The following is a 17,823-nucleotide window of genomic DNA, read 5'->3' on the forward strand; positions in this document are numbered from 1 at the left end:
TAAGTTTTGAAGAATCGTCTGAGGGATCAAGAAGAGCAGAAAAGACTTTCTATTATCTCACCTGCAGGTTTTCCAACTACTGTTCCACTGAATGTAAAATGTTGCATTTTACTGATTTTTAAAAGAAAAAGAAATAAAACTATTACAGAGACCTTCCAACTTGAACCTTAGTCAGAGACACTGAACAGAAGGGGTGGACAAATGGATAAACCAAACAGAGAACGAATTTCTGGCAAAACACAACCTCACATCAAACGCACATAGTCTGTGTCTTCTAAAACTTTCACTGTTTCTAAAGTCATTTTTGTGCTTTGTAAAGTCTTTCCAGCTACAACCCAGTATTAACAATTTCCCCTCTTTGTAGCGCGCTATGAATACGAAATTAAGCAATCAAGCTGTGATTGAAGTGCAAAGATTTAGCTTCAATTCAAGGGTCTGCCAAAATCGGCGCAGTGACAGTTATGAATTATAACCTTTTAAAAGTGATGCAACTTTCACTGGGTCCAAAGTGAAACACAAGAAAAGCATTTTGAAATCTTTTTTGTCATCAGTGACTGAACTCTATAAACCATGGATGTCACGAAAGTCTTGGTTTTGATGCAAACCTTTGGTCTTTTTGGTCTTAAAAAAAGCTCTTAAGTTGCTTCCAGTTATGTTTTGGGTCATTGTCTTTCTGTTTCTTTACTTGAAAGCGCCGTCGCATCAATTTTTAAACAATCGAGTGAATCTGAGCACAAAGTATGACTCCTTCCACTCAAGAATTCATCCTGCTATCAGCAGCCACATCGTCCAACACCAGTGATCCAGCAATCGCTGATCCGGCCTCTCTTTTTACCTCTTTGCTCTTTTCATTTTCTTTTCAGCCTAATGAAAGCCTCCTTCACTTTATATGATGCCTATTTGCACCGCATATTGACAGGCACCGTGAAAAGCTAGTGCATGCACAGTCTTTTGCTGTGCTCGCTCCTCCTGTGTGAGTGTATATCAACAGCACGCTCAGGCTCTATGAGTAAAGGCTTCCTTACTTCGTGGCTTGTTCCTATCATTTCCATGCGCCTCTCCTCCTGTGCCCCAGATTCCTCTCATATGTCACCCAGCCAGCCAGAAAGCCAGACCTCCTGAAAATCTCTTCACTGGAAATTAACCTGCCTGCCTCAGACTTTTCCACACCTTGTTGCCCATCGTCTGATTTGCTAATAAAATACCTAAACTGATACCTACAAGTCCACCTTCTACATCGTTGAGTTATTCACTGCGACTTTCCCCATTTGTGAAATTACCTGCTCCGTGTCACCAGATCAAAAAAAGCTTCAATATGTGGAACCACAAATACCTGAAAACACTATTCGTTTTAACGCATCTCTTTGTATCTTCTGTCTCCAAACTGTAAATGTTACAATTTCATTTAAATGTCACACCACACTTTCGCTTTGTGACACCTTACAAAAATATTTTCTTCTTTATCTCAACAACCGTGGAAAACATAAAAGAGGTTTATGATCCCAAAGGTGGAACACAATTCTGCTATTTCTCTACTGAAGAGAAAACAGAGTCAAACGCGGCGCGCTGACAACAGGATCCGCTATCGCTACACAGCCTGGCAGTAAAATGTCAATACATTTCCATATAAGAAAGAGCAGCTGCAGCTTTCTGTTTTCACTGCTACATGATCGGATCATGAGTCACTAGTGAGTCATCCGGTTTGCCTCTCTGAAAAGACCACCAAGCACCTCAATTATCACCTAAGCACCAATAATTAAGGCGCAGCTTACAGCATCCGCTTAGTGGACTCTTGTGTGCACTGCTCTGAGGTTTAGATGCTCTAGGTTTTCATTTCTTAGAGACAAAGCACTCAACTATATTTTAAAAAGATAACAGTGATAAGGAGACAGTTACACTTTTATAAAAGAATATATTTGCTAAATAATTCAGCACTCTAGGTGAAAGAGGTTCACTGTGATTCAGTGACATCACTACTGGTACAGCTGATGTCACTTCCTCTTAAGGGTGATAGTTTTTTCATAATGCACGCTCCCAAACTAATCTCACACTTTTTCTTTACTCATTCTGCAACATTTTCTCAATTTTTCAGCATCCCTGCTGTTTCATCAGTAGAGAATGACTCCTGGTGGTAGAAGCCACAGCGAAAATCAACCCGTGGATCATCTCACGCTCACCTTCATCAATTCATCCATCCATTCTCTTCCACTTAACCAATTCAGAGTTGAGGGGAGAGCTGGAGCCTATCCCAGCTGCCACAGGGCAAGAGGCAGGGTACCCCCTGGACAGGCCACCAGTCTGTCACAAGCTTCAAGCCATCCACAGTTGCAATCACACTCATACCTACGGCGAATTTAGGATCACCAACTAACCTGATCCAACTGACTTTGGACCTCCTTGCTGTGAGGCAATAGTGCTAACCACTGTTCAGCTAACCTCTGATGTCCTAAAAAGAAATTCCCATCAACCAATTCCCAAACTCCATTAAATAGATGTATAAAAAGAAGTATGATGTTAATGTAAGTTGAGGTGAATGAATGTTATCGCTGTCTATAACAATCAGTTTCAACAGCAGGTGCTCCACTTGTTTGCACAAACAAGCTTCTTCTCTGATTCAGTTCAGTTTTATTTATACAGCACCAAACCACAACAGTCGACTCAAGGCCCTTTAAAATTGTCAGGTAGACCCTACAATAATGCATACAGGGAAAAACCCAACATTCACATGAACCCCTATGAGAAAGCACTTTGGCGACATTGGGAAGAACAAACTCCCTTTTTTTTTTTTTTTTTTTTGGCCTGTCCCGTTTGGCTCTTTTGCCATCAGAATTATTGTCTAAAGGCAAAGAAAGATGCCCAACGGATTTACTTTACCAAATTGACCATCCCAGCCTTGCCATAATGGTCCATTTGATTCACCTTTTATTGTTTATTTTATTTTCACTTACTGAATATGGGACAGACTTGACTGGGGGAAAGAAGGGGAGAAAGAAAGAGGGAAAGAGAAACAACTGAGAAGAGGGACGGGGGAGAAGGGCAAAAACCAAAAACCAACAGAATGAGCAGAAAAAGAAAAAAAAAAGAAGAAAAAAAGAAAGAAAATGCATATATCAATCACCTGGATCACCTGCTGAGAAAGAAAAAAGAAAACAAGCAGAGGAGAACAAGAGTAATAGAATAAACAGCATCACAATGATATATGGGAATATGACAGTAAATACTAAATATTAAACATTATTGTGCAGCACATAAGATCAACAGAACACAGTGTGCTTTGAGGTAGGAGCCAAAAAGGGTGTAGTTTGTGGGTGTGATCACCCGTGTGTACACCTGTGAGCATGGACGCGCTTGTTTTTTGTTTTTTAAAAGGTTCCTTCATGTAATGATCTGCTAGAGGGTGTGGGGGGGCCACAGCCCCGTCCTCCAGGGCATGAAGCAGGTATGGAGGAGATCAAAACTCCAGACATCCAGAGGCCCCCAGAACACAAGAGACCAAGGAAGACCAACAGAGGGGCAGCCGCGCCACTGTCCCAGGGGGAGTTGCAGTGACGCGCCCGTGAGCTCCGCCGGCAGCCAGCTGTGCCTGAGTGACCGAGCCCCAGGCCGAGAGGCCGGGGGCACCCCACCTCCGAAGTGGCCCGAGCGAGCCCCAGGCTCCAGGCCCCGACAAGCGGCCGCCAAGGAGTGAGCCGGTGTGTACCTGGACGCCCATCCCCGGACACAAAGAACCACCAACGCACCGATGTCTGAGGGAGTCCGCCACTGGCAGGGGAAGTGGTGGTAGGGGGAGATAGGCCTCCATACCTTGGAGGGCCTAAGATGTCCCCAGAGAGGTGGCGCCTGACACCCAGCCTGACATATAGACACAGAAATACAGGCACACACATATACAAACATCCATTCCCACCCTCATGCTCTCATATGCACTTACTCCACACTCAACCAACGTGGAGACAGACATAAAGAGACGCTGTACACACGATCACACTCCCCAAGCGTACTCTAAGCCCCGGGTCTAGGTACCCTTGCCCCTGGAGGGGGGGAACTGCACCCAGACCCAGGTGGTGTTACCCTTTTCCCTGCGGTGGGGGGAGGCAGACCGCCCCGACTCCGCAGCAGCAGGGAGGCCCCACACTCCAGACCGCAGTCGGACGGCCAACTCCTCCTCCTAGCCCCCCCGCTCCAGCAGGTCGCAGAGAATGGGGGTGAGAGAAGACTCCAAACCTCCCTCCACCCGCTCATTGTAGTGTTGATGCATGTGTGTTCTAAGGTGCATTTAAAACCCAGGAGGGCATGGAGCTACCTGCCAGAGAGCAGCAGGTAAGCGCATGGTCCCTCCTGCTGGCCCTCAATGTCTACGTGTATTTAACATTGAGAGGTGGGCAACGATGCCAGGGGTGGGGTGTACACCCTGATGGTACTTTGGACTCCGTGTATCGTGCCCACCCCCAAGATCCTATATGTATGTGTAATGAGAATGTGAGTAATGTGAATGTCTAAGTTGTGGGATAAAATTGAGGCAGAGGCAGCCAGAAGGGGACGGGGGGGGGGGGGGGGGGGGTAGCCTCCTCTGCACCCTGGTGACATACCCCTACTCCAAGGTCCTGTGGTTGTGGTGGAGCGGGAAGAGGGAGGCAGCTGGAGATGGGGAGGGAAGGAAGGGAGGGGCAAGTGACCCCTCCCTGGGGCCAGCTCCCCGGCTGACCCCAGTAGGCAAACTCCCTTTTAACAGGAAGAAACCTGTGGGGCCATCTGCTGCGACTAGTTGAAGTGAGGGTTCTCTGATGAACTGCAACCTCCAAACTAACAGTAACAGAAAGTTCTTGGGTTTGAAGAAGGACCCAGTCTTATCATTTATGTCTACTAATCTTAATTTTGCTGTTTTATACAGTACTGTGTATCACTTAGTGTGCTGTACTGATAATGTTGAGTCATTTAAAGGCTGTTGAGTGCCAAAAATGGCATTTTAATTGTTTTCAAGTTGGCTGCTTTGTAAAACACAAGTTGGAAACATGTTACACCCACAAAGTTTGAATTCACAATTCTGCAGCAGTTTGTATTTTTAGATATGTTCAGTGAGATGTTATGCTGATGAAACATCAAAGCCATACTTGAATCTTGTGGGGGGTGTTTGGGGAGAAAAAAAGGCTTAGAGCAGTTTTTCTGTCTCCTCTTAAAGAGCTTTTTTTTTATTATTATTTTTTGTTTTTGTTGTGTTTGTACTTTTTCAGAGGAGTGTGTAGGTTTTCTTACTGCTACAGTGGGAGTCGGGCTTGTATATACACCTTCTTTACTGATGCTTTCATTGCTGGTTGTTGAAAAGAGATGCTTGAATTCATGGATATTAAAGATCTAATTGGATCAATTATTTTATGACAGCACTGAGAGCACAGCATTGTGGGTGGGGTGTGGGTTTTGTGGATGCTGAAACTTGCTGATCCCCCTGGAGGTGGGCTCTTATTCGCCCTATGTCCTCGATCAGCCCTGCCAGCTCACTGCATAGGTGATCACATACAGCAGGTGCTTAGGACTGTCATTTGCCATTCACAATAAATAACACACACTTTGTGAAGAACATGAGCGTGCTTTTGAGGTCAATGCTCAAAAAAAAACAGCGTGAGCCTACTGGATTCTTTTGGATCACATTCACATCTGTAGTGCGGTTCGTTTATACATTTGAAGTACAAAATAAAACATATTTTATGATGTATCAGTTTCTGCGCTCACATGCCAGAAGTTTATTTGTCTGCTTGGTTTTATTAATTTTGGCAGGTTAAAATGCTGTAATTCAAGCCATGGTGCAGACTAAACAAGTGACCCAAGAGTACCAGGAAATGGGACTCTTGAATTTCTTCCATTTGCATGAAGCATAAATACTCATACATTTACATTTGTTCACGTGTATTAGCCTGTCTATGATGATTAGCCTGTAGAAAGAGTTATCTCAAATAATTTGCATTTGAAGGTCAACTGTAGTTAATGAAACTAAAGAGAAAACTGTAAAGGATGGTTAGACACAGAGGACAGAGGTAGAAGGGCAGTAAGTCTTGAAACACAGTGTACCTCAGGATACTGCCAAGTGAGGGGGGAAAACTTTTGCTGCAAAGAGTGGGATCTTTTGATCTCATGTATATGTAGATGAGAGTAATCCCAGCTGTGTCGAAGGACAAAATGTTTTATTTTGGTCTTGGAGTTTCCCTAAAATTGACTAGAAGAGAACAGTCTGATTGATCCAGCTGAATGTCTCACTCAACCTCTCCTTATCTATGCACAGCTTTGCAACTCCCTTAACTCTTTATGGCATAGATTCAACAAGGTGTTGAAAAGTATCCTGAAAGATTTTGGTTCACATTGACAATAGCATCACATGCTATTGTCAATGTGCATGCTGCTTATTTCCAGTTCCACCACCTCCCACAGGGGCTCTGTTAGAGTGAGATCCTGTGATTGTTAAGGACAATGAACTCATAACCATGTTCATAAAACCTGTTTGATACAGTGCATTAGCAGCTGTCTGAAAATGAGTACACTCTCGTCATAAATGGATGCACGTGGTCAGCAACAATAGTCAGGAAGTGTTTAACAATGATCTTGTCAAAATCAATGGAATTATGGACACAGTCAGATTTTGATTCAGCATACAATACCATCAGGAAAGCCTTCATTTTTCAGCATGATCCCAAACACACTGATAATACAGTAAAAGCATACCTGGATAGAAAAACGCACAGTGGAACACTTTCAGGCGTGGATTATTCTCCCCAGAGTTGCAGTCGCCTTTTTTGCTGCCTTGTCTAAACCATGCTGTTCACAGTACTAGTGCTTTGTGTTTTCTGGGGAATTAGCAAAATATAAGTATAGCATCATATATACAATACTGTATATATAAGTATATACAGTATTGTATATGCTAGTGACTAAATGCAGGATCATGATACAGATACAGGCTGTTACTGGGATTTGTTGTTCCTCTGATCTCTGTGTTAGTAGCGAGTGCAAATTTCCCGTAGAGTCACAAAAGTCACATTAGTAGGAAATGTGTCAGGTCCAAATAAAATGAAATTATTTTTAACTGTCAAATGTCAGTCTGTAAAATAATGAACTGTTAAAACTGTTAATGTTAAAATTCAAATTATGACCTGCGAATTGAGTCTTGACTAGAAATGCTTATTATTAATTACTCAGTATAACTCTGACAGTCGATCTTTCAAATGAACACATTAGGTGCGATAAAGTGCGGTATGAGGTCTGAGCAATATCTGACTCTTAAGTACAGGCTGAGCTGATCTACAAAGCCTGTTCACTTGCTTTTAGTTCCTTTGTACTGAAGCTGGCAGTAAATCACTCACAGGGTGTCGTGAGGTTCCCCACCAATCTGGAGCTGAACAGCTAAAATGAATATTTGCAGCCCCCAATAAAGAACAAGGGAAAAGAAAAATATTTTAACACTTGCAGAAATAGTATTTCTGATATGTCCAGAAAATATGAAACTGTACTAATAATCTTTATTTAAATAAATTGCAGTCTGTGTCTCTCTTTTCTTTTTGTTGGAAGTTGATTTAAACATATAATGTAAGGAGTCTATTAATCTCTGCTTTTTGTTTGGTTTGGGATTTATACCACAATGAAAATAATGTTACTTTGAACCAACTTAGAAAAATTACTCTAATTTGATAAATGTATTAGTTTTACTCAGACTAAAATTCTGATTTGATTGAAACTCTAAATTTCTATTTAAAATAAGTCAAAAAATATTTATTTTATTCAGAATTATTAATGTACATTGAAAAAACAAAAAGATAATTTAAAAAAAAAATTCACTTTGGTAAATTGAATGAGTTACAAATACATTTGTCCTTTAGACGTGTTCTGATATAAAATGTTGCTCAACAAATCTTCACAAAAATCTATTTTATTCCTTAAAAAATTCACCACAAACAAAAGCTATAGTTTTACAAAGAAAGCCAATTTCTTTAAGGTGAAACCAGATTTTGTCACAATGAATTTGCGAGATGCAAAGAAAAATTCTCCTTTGAAGAACCAAATGTAATATGGTGCATTTTTACAACATAAAGCACTGAACTCTGCTATTTACAACAGTTAAAAGTATAACAATTGATAAGTTAAAGAAAAAAAACACACCAGACAAAATGAAGCAAAAAGCTTTCCCTTCCCAACCCCCACCAAACCCCTCTTTCTAAACAATTCAATTCAGCATATTTTTGAACTTCTCACATTTAAACATTAGACTGGTAATGTAACAGCTATTAACATTAACATTTCTAACACTACGCAAACATGGCTACCTAAATTAAAGGAATATAATACAAATAAGCTATAAAAGACAAAAAAAAGATGTCTCTTTGGCTGATCCTGGGTTTGTGTCATTTTCTTTGGTTCGATCTCCGTGAACAGCTTCTGCAGTTTTTCAAAGGTGTATTTGAGCTCTCTAGGTTGAGAGTATAAATCCGTCCAGAACTCGTGTGCATGTTCACTGCTGAGCGAGGTGGTGGACACAGGAATCAGTGCCGAGCAATGCGAGTGGCATCGAACAGTCACGCGACACGATCGCCTTTGACTTGAACTACATATTTACTTAAGGACAAATTGTCAGCTCCATACGGTCGTCCTCATTCTGGACGATCTTGTGAGCGGCCCTTTGAAGCCAGACTTTAAGGAACGGGAGTTCTTGTACTTGAAATGGCTCAGGAGTGACGGCATGTGGAACAGTATTACAGGGTTACTCCATCAAGGACTCAGAGAAATCCTTGCCATATAATGCACAACCGATTATCTCTCTTATTACAATGCTAGAAATTATTGTTCATTGTTGGAATACAAGTGATTTGATGATGTATAGAGCCCCACAGCATGACCTGGACAAAGCAGCACAACAGGTGTCTGCTGCCTCCAGATCATGTGTTAGCCCTTTCCATCACTGCTCAGCCTGGGACACTTTCAATACTGGCTGAAGAAACATTTAATCTTTCCCTTCCCCTCCAGACAGCACTATGTGCCATGTAATCTTGCTTCTTGGAAGCCGGACCAATTCTCTCATGTTCTGTTGCTACAACTCTGAGAAACATCCACTTAGAAGTACGTGAATAAGCCCGCAGCTGGAAGTCCGACCTTTCAGCAAGCTATAAGACATAAACAGCAGACTGTTTTCATCATACAGCTTTATTAGTTTGCCATTATCAAAAAGGAAAAAAATCCAAACACACAGTCCAAACACAATTCTGTTTTCCCAAAAGTCACAAAAAAAGATTTTGAATTAACGTACCGTACTGGCCACAGCTTATCTGTCACGCAGAGATAACCACTGCATTTTTTTGGAGACCTACAAAGTCTGCTTTGGGACGCTGCAATGGCATAACATGCAGGTTTATCAGTTTTGCATCTTGTTTTGTTTATGTTTTCCTCTCTCATTATTCATTTCATTTTCACTCACTTTTTACCTTCGCTCACTGCTTATGTTTAGGTAATGAAAGGTGCTCCTTGATGTTTAGGTGCTGAAATGCGCTTTATTAGGTTTTTTGACTAAAAGCTACTTCATTTGGGTTAGATTGATAAAAGATTGTGGACTGGATTAAAACACTTCAATAATAGCATCCCTGCACACAGAAAACTGACAGACTTGGGAGTGACAGGCACGTCTTACAGCGCTAACCCAGTGTGTCATGTGCCACGACCAAAGGACATCTTGTGAGACACGCCGGCGGCTTGGAAAAAACTGCATTATTCGGTCAAAAGATTCTGTGAAAGCTGATTGAGGGAAAATCAGCTTCACATAAAACACCAGCGAGGGATTTCAGTTCTGATACTTTATTCCCCACGTTCCTTAGTTTCTTAATTAGCTCTGAGAAATTATCCCAAAGAAAGAAGCTTGTGATATTTTTTTTTTTAATTTTCATCTTCAGCTTCCATCTTTACAAGCTTCATTATGTTTCTGCTCCACGCTTGCCAAACACCATCTGTCACTCAAACAGTGTGGGCTTTGATCTAGTCTTCTACGGCTTTTCTCTGCAAAGTATGGGCGTATTAGAGCTGGATATATCCAAACATTACTTGCTCACCCAGCATTAAAAAAATTCCCTGATGTTTTGTGTTTGTGTTTTTTTCCTAATAATATAAAAGAATGTCAACAGAAATGAGATGAAGTTTGAAAACCTGCAGTGCAAAAGTTTTCTAAATGAGTCCTCCTCTGCTACGAGGATGAACTCTCATCAGACTATAGCACGACTTTTTGCACCCCAGGGTAAATATCCCTGGTTGGATCCAGTCATGTTGCAGTCCAGACAGATGAGCTTAATATACCACTGTGGCCTTCACACCTGAGTCCCTGCTGTTCTCTCGTGCATTGAGGCTACTGAGAGACACGCACAGTATGAGGAAATGTAGGAAATACTACCTCATCAACTCTTTATTATTCTCTTGAATTTTCCATCTGTCACGTTGGTGTATTGATTCTAAGTCGATGTCAGCTTCTTGTTTTTACTTTCTTTTCCCACTGCTGATGTCCGTGTTTATCTGCTCACAGTATATTCTGTACAAACCTAACATCCATACAACCAACATATTTACTTCAAAGGAACTGATTTTTACTCAGAAGGAGAAAAGCATTCGTGAGGTTGATATCTGTAGCTTCAGTTACATATAAACTCTTATTAGAGCTACAACCAGGAATATTCCATTAGTGGCTCATATACTGATTAATCATTAATCCAATTATAATTTTCAATCCACTTTAGTTTACTGTATATGAAAGAAGATAACCATCACTTTTAGAAGTGGAACTAGAAAAACTTTGGCATTAGGTGATACCAGACTGATTGATTTTAACTGATAATTAAATCTTTTTATTTTCTCAGAGATATTTTTATTAGATTGAAGCAACAAAGAAAAAGAGATACAAACAGAATTATTACACGACAAGCAAGTAGATTTCAATGATTGTTTGAGCTGACATAATAGAATACAGATTAATGACGCATTCACATATCTTTTAATTGCTTTTATCAGTTTACCCCCTACCCATACCACACAGTAGCCCCATCCCTGAAGCCAGGTTGAGAAAACAAAAACCAAAACAAGAAACACCGCCACAAATACAACAGGACAAAACAGAACAAAATAAAACAAACACACAAATAAATATAAAAAAAAGAGAGAGAAAAAAGGAAAGAAAATCTACATTATCAGTATTGGGGGTGATTTACTGAGAAATGCTGGAGGTCGGTTCACAAGTTCTTCAGGAATTGTCCCCACAAAAAAACTTATCACTGGTATTACTAATCGCATAACAGATCTTTTCAAGGCTCAGATAGTACATAAGGTCCCTCAGCCATTGAGCATGGGTGGGCAAAGGAGCACCCATCCATCTTAGTAGGATCGCACATCTAGCCAGAAGAGAGGCAAAAGAGAGTGTGCCACACTGTGACGAGGTCAACCTTGCATCAGCCTCCCCACTGGTGCCAAAAAGCACAACTAATGGATTAGGATCCATATGGTATCCAAGAATTAGGGATAAGGTTTGAAATATGTCTGTCCAGAATCCTTCAAGGCTAGGGCACATCCAGAACATATGGATAAGGGGGGAAAAAACTTTAATTAATAAATTATGAATCATTTCAAAAAAATCTTTATAGCTCACTTTTTTAATCTAAGTGGATTAAATTGACTTTATATCACCTCTTGTTTTTGTGAGATTAGCCTTATTTCCTGAATGCTACCAAAACAACCTGCACCACATGCAGAGTTGTGGACAGTTATCCTGGCAACATCAAGGTCATTCTCCACAGCTGGAGACATTGGGTGAAAACAGAGAGTATTCTTAGTGTGAACATAATGTTCAAACTGTAAATAAGTGGAATGAAAAATGAAAATGTTTTCTCAAAAGCCCTGAAAGAATGAGCACAATTTACTGGTTTGTTTAAGTATATTTCATCTGATACTCGTTTGGCACACTAAAGTAAGACCATGAAAGTTGTGCATCCCTCCATTTATGACTCAAGAATCAGCTTTATGTCAACAATTTATTCAGAATCAAATTGCAGCTTCACAAATCCAAATCAGACTGAAATGAATCTGATCCAGTTAAACTCAGACAACATGTTTTATGATGCAGTACATATCCTGGATCTCTAGTTCATGATGGCTAAAGCAGGAGGTTTTTGTCTATTTAAGGGAAGGAAAATGCAAAATTGCACTGATGCAAAAAATCCTGTTTCTATAAGCAAAAAACAACAGACTTGCTCAAAACCCACCAAATACATTAAAAGCATCGCTGCATTTTCAGCTGTCATGTATAACATCAGTCACCCACAGTAATGTATAAATATAAGGTTTGCATATTTAGAGAAAAGCTACACTGATTTAGACCAAGCTCCAGTGACTCTATTTGGACTCATTATTGTGAGGACGCAAGAATAAAACAAACTAAATTCACGTTAAAAGCCATCAGAGGTTGAAGCTAAAACCCAGCGAGAGGAGCTGTTGTGTATTTGGAGTGGCAGCATTTGTCTGTCAGATGATTAAACTGTGGCATTTGTTTTGTGTGATGTGAACATTTTTACAGCTCCATCTGCTTTTAGTCAAAGGAGGAGGGGGCTGCTGGGAAAAGAGCGAGAGTGCACTTCCACTGTTTATCCTGCGGGGTGGATCCACACAGAAGGGCAGATAATGTATGAGAGGCAAAAAAAGTGGGTTAATATCTGGAGGATTCCTCAGAAAGAACAACATGAAGTGAGAGATTATGTCTACAAATTATCTTCATTAATGAAACTCTACAAAACAGCTTCAGCAGATATGAGGTTTAAAGCTACAATTAATGATTATTCTAATTATTAAATGCCCATAAAAGCACAATTAATCATTTTTGCTAGGAAGAAGTCTGCAAATATTAATATTATTAATAATTCCCCAGATTCCTGATCAGATTTTTGCCAATTAACTAATTAGAAAAACCCAGCACACTTCCATTTAAAAAAAATGACTTCATGAAATCTGTCACTAACCCAGCAAATACTCACATTACCTGCTATCATCATCAGAAATGTTATTTAATGGTTAATCTATGAAAATATACCAACTCAGTTCATTAGCCAATTCATTTATCATCGTTTGAGCTTTAAGAAGCAGATTTTATTACCTCGGGTTAAACACAATGACCTTACTGAGCATAAAATCGATTTAATGTCACATTATTCTTCATTTGAGCTGAAACCACCTTATTTCAAAGAAATTGTTTTGTCTAAAACTTGTGAAAATATAAATTCATTGAAGGAAACGTAATTACCCATCAGTGAACAAGTCAAAAGATAATTTCAACTGAAAATAATTCTTCAGCTCTTAGAGCGCTGGTGACCGTTCTCACACCTCTTCGTGACATTGAACAGACCATACAATGAATGAAGCTGACACCGTAACTTTACAATCACGAATCATCACGCTCAGCAAAAGGCAACAAAATACCACGAAGGATAACCTGTCATACAACTTTAAGAACATCTAATAACAACAATGTTATCAGCGAAATGTGACCGCAAACTTTTCCTCCACCAGAAGGCTAATCAGCATCAAAGAGTGCAATAATAAAATATAAGCATCAGCTGTTAATGTGGGAATACTCAGTGTAATTTCTTATATCGCGGAAGTCTTCAGTATGTGAACGGTTTTCTGAATCATTTAGAAGCACTACAGAAAAAAAGACTCACCGTGAGCGGACAGGTTGACAGACACAAGGTGACAAAGAGCAAACTTTTCATGTTTACTCCTCAGCTGGAAGCCAGTGAGCTGTCCTAACAGGAGGAATTTGGGTAAAAACACTTCATTTAAACTCCTGTTAAGAGTTTTGATCCGGGTAAAAAAACAAAAAAAACTTTAAACATTTTTTTTATTCCATGAACGATATCGAGAGAAAAAGAGCCCAGTCTGCAGTGTCCTCTAACCACGCTGCTCGCTTCCACTGAGCTGAATGTGCGGACAGATCATTTACCCGCAGCTGACTTCTACTGTCAAGTTCACAATCGCATGGAATCACATTTCCGGTACGGGCTTTCAAAATAAAAGACAATAGTGTCACAATATCTGATTCTCACGGCAAAAGCTTTTCTCATAATCAAAAAAATGTCACATACACTTAAATGCCACTTCATTATTTACACATTACTGTGCTATACCCCCTTTTGCTTTAATTCTTCTTGGTCTATATTGATGAGATCATATCACACCAGTGATGAGAATCTCCTGTTCCTCCACATCCCAAAGTTCCTAAATTGGATTGAGATCTGGTGACTGTGGAGGCCATTTGAGTCATGTTCAAGAAATCAGTTTGAGGTGGTTCCACCTTTGTGACATGATGCCGCATGCAATTGCAGGCAGCCATCAGAAGATGCGTACCCAATCATCAGCATTGGGGTTGTTACTCCAAAAAGTTACATAAAAGTTAAGTAAGTAATTTGTTACACTACTCGCTACTCTGTAATAGGAGCTCAAATGCACTGTCACATATTTATAACTAACAAAGTAAACTTCAGCCTTCAGTCTAACACGCCAACATTAATCGGATGCGGAACCTTATACCGGATTGAGGAAGTTGGAACAGTTGGTTGACAGGATGGGATGGGTGCTCTCTGGCATCTCCTGGTGTAGGTGTCCTGAAGTGGGGGGAGAGCAATCCTGCAGCAGCGTTCTGCTGTACAGATCACTTTCTGAGGAGCTTTTTGGTCCTTAGCACAGCTGTTCCCAAACCAGGATGTGATGGTGATGTTCTCTGTGAGGATGCTCTCCACAGCGCCTGTATAGAAAATCCTGAGGATCTCTGGAAGTCAGGAAGTCCAATCAGATTTTTAAAATACTTAGATCAGCCCCACTGGTATCAGTCGCTATGCCACATCCAAAGTCACTTGAATCACCGTTTTTAACCATTCTGATGCCCAGTTTGAACTTTAGCAGGTCATCTTGAGTTGTTGCCGTGTAATTGTGTCATCAGATATTTGCTAACGAGGAGCTGAACAGGTATACCTAATGAAATGGCAGTGAGTTTATGACATCTAAAAAGTAGTATTCAAATTTTATTCCATTTACTGTTTGTTTTCTGTCTTTAATGAAATACACTCAAATATAGGTGCAGAAAATAAAACACATAAACATGGCGTTCCCAAAGTGTACAATTACAGAGAGAATCACAGGTAATAGAGAATTCTAAGGAAAACAGTTGAACTCATAACAGAAGCTCCACAAAACGTAACACCTGCCATCAATGCGATGTCGACTGAAACACATGGAGGAGGAGGCAGAGAGAGTTCGGGTACAAGGCCACCGGCTGGCAGCTAACTGTTCTGATATACTGTGATTTAATGTCCACTGACCATTAGCTTACATAACCGTTTCCTCGTTCTATTTTTCACATTCTCTGTCCAAAGGAGGACATGCATCTTGGTTTTCTGTCCCTTTGTGTTAGGCCTGTGATGGACTGGTGACCTGTCCAGGATGTACCCTGCCTCTAACTCTATGACAGCTGGAATAAGCAACAACTCCCCCCATGACCCTAAGTTTGATAAGAGCCTATTTTGCAGTGTTAAGAAAATAATTCCTGCCACTGCGTTATGTGCACTATTATCATATTTATGTTAATCATATGATGTCCATATTTCATTTTTAAATTGTGAGTACCAGAATATCATGAAACCCATAAAGAATTAATCACATTCATAAAAAGTTGTATATAGCACTACTCTTCACTAACTCGCTAACCTGTGACGAAGGGGCACAAGTACATTTTGTCACAAGTTAAAATGCCTGTAATTAAGCTCATGCTCAATCAAACATGGGGGGGTCATCAAGCATCTGAATGGTTTGCCAGCTCTGAACCTTGCTGAAAGTTATGGCAGAGCTGAACAGCACTGGGTTGTGAGCGCACCACAGCACTAAAGGATGTCAGGTCCTCAGTCGTGTCACTGTCATGGAGTCAGTTTATGACTGCTTGGTCAGACACGTGCATGTTAGTAGTCCACTGGAGGGTGTTTTGTACGTACTGCTCCTTCTGTTCTATTGGTCATAAAGGAGCAGATACTGGTCCTGCTGCTGGGTTGATGCCTGTTCTCCTGTAACGGCCAAGCTCCTGTTCTAGTAAAAACATCGTAAAATTTCATATGGAAGGAGGTGGCGTACCTTTGCAACCTTTTCATGCTACCAGTACTACAGCACATCATACATATATATATTATTCTAGTACAGTTGGTGTGGAGCGGAATAAACGGCTATTCTACTCTATTTTATTGATGTCATGAACTGGTGGAAATTTGAGAATGGGACCCAAAAGCAGACTCAATACACGAGTTGAACTATTTACAAGGTTTATTTAATAATTGGGAATTTGAACAAGAACATGGTTAGAAACTGAAACTTAAACAGGGGACCTACAGCCGAGGAAGGTTGAAAGCGGAGAAACACTAAAACACAGGGAGTGCACAGAGAGCAAAGTAACTGGGAGCTCTGCAACAGAGGAGAGGGAGGTTACCGGGCAGGAAGGCGAGAGAATGACCAGAGGTGAGTACTGCCGTGGGGTGTGCTTACTTGCAGACTGCAGGTGGTGAATCCTGGGGTAGGTGTCTCTGAGAGTGTCCAGTAGGGTGAGCACAGTGAAGGAGGATATCCAGTCTCAGAGGAGTGGCAATACACAGAAGGGCAGTCAGGTGAATATGAGGTCAGTATGGAAGTCCTTAGTTTGATATCTGACTGTAGTAGTTGGAGCAATTCGGACCAGCACTGACAGGAGGAGAATCTGGTAGGAACTGAGGACAGAGAGCAGTATTAGATACAGGACAGAGGACCATGGAACTCAACACTGGGAAACCAAATTACTACCAGAGGTAGTAAGACCAACTGGTGATGAGAAGCAGACAGTGCTGGTTTAAAAATCCTCCTTCTGGTTGTTCCTGGGTGAGGAGCAGGTGAGGCGCCAAAAACCCCACATTGGAGGATGAACCAGCAATCTCTCGCACACCTGAAAAAATCCAGATGCTCTCGCGGAACATGACACTTGAGTAGTGTACCATTTTTTTCCTTGTGAAAGTAACACACGCACACTCTGTCACAGGAACCTTCGATCTGTGGGTAAAAGGCAGCCGTCATCCCCGCCCCACATGGGCGGAGCTATCAGCTCTCTCAGAGTGGTAAATGGGCTAGTTGTTAGTCTTGCTCTCATCGCATGTTCCCTGTGTGTAAGTCTATTTCTCCTGGTATCTCTATTGACTCCAACAACCCCTGATCACTCCCTGACATTCACCTTTTCAGGAACACCATTTCTCCCGATATGGATTAAACTCACCCACTCACCCAACTTTAGATAACTGGACCTAATCCCAAACATTAATTCTTCTGCCATCCAAATGACTCAATGTTAGAAATATTGACTTGGCTGCTTAGTAGAAGGCTTTGAAAATAATTTGGACTGACTCCAGAATAAAAAGTTTTAAATTCACAACAAAGACATTGGACAATTAAGTAAGCAGACTATTTTAATTCGTGTCTGTTCTTTAGCAAATTCCTTTCTTCCAAATTATACTATTAAAAAATCCACATTGTGAGAATGAATTACTTGAATTTGACAGCTTTTATTATATCGACTGTTTCTAACAGCAGGGAACAGTTTGTTCATCAAACAGCTCTTATGTCTTTTTCTTATATTTGCGTCTGTTTCCACTGCAGTGAATGGATGTTTTTATATAATACATTTTCAATTCACACACAGACTCACAGCTGCACTGGGTAGTGATTAAACAACTTTGTCATCATCTCACAAATGATGCTCCCACAAAG

At 40.7% G+C, this 17,823-nt stretch overlaps 1 protein-coding gene across 2 annotated transcripts in view; it reads right to left on the reverse strand.

The window, feature by feature from the left end:
- LOC146553111 (vasoactive intestinal polypeptide receptor 2-like) overlaps positions 1-13,966 on the reverse strand; it is a 76,154-nt gene extending 62,188 nt beyond the window's left edge. For both annotated transcript variants that reach the window (XR_014889504.1, XM_085254541.1), the window contains exon 1: positions 13,716-13,966. Coding sequence is in view for 1 of the 2 variants with exons in the window: in XM_085254541.1 (XP_085110667.1) it covers positions 13,716-13,766 (51 nt within the window). In the remaining variant the exon portion in view is untranslated. The remainder of the gene's footprint in view (positions 1-13,715) is intronic.
- Between the last annotated feature and the right edge of the window lie 3,857 nt (positions 13,967-17,823).

The sequence above is a fragment of the Mchenga conophoros genome, linkage group LG18 (assembly GCF_057382185.1).
Source record: "Mchenga conophoros isolate Kocher_MC1m ecotype Shallow Benthic linkage group LG18, M_conophoros_male_GT1.1, whole genome shotgun sequence".
Taxonomy (NCBI): Eukaryota; Metazoa; Chordata; class Actinopteri; order Cichliformes; family Cichlidae; genus Mchenga; species Mchenga conophoros.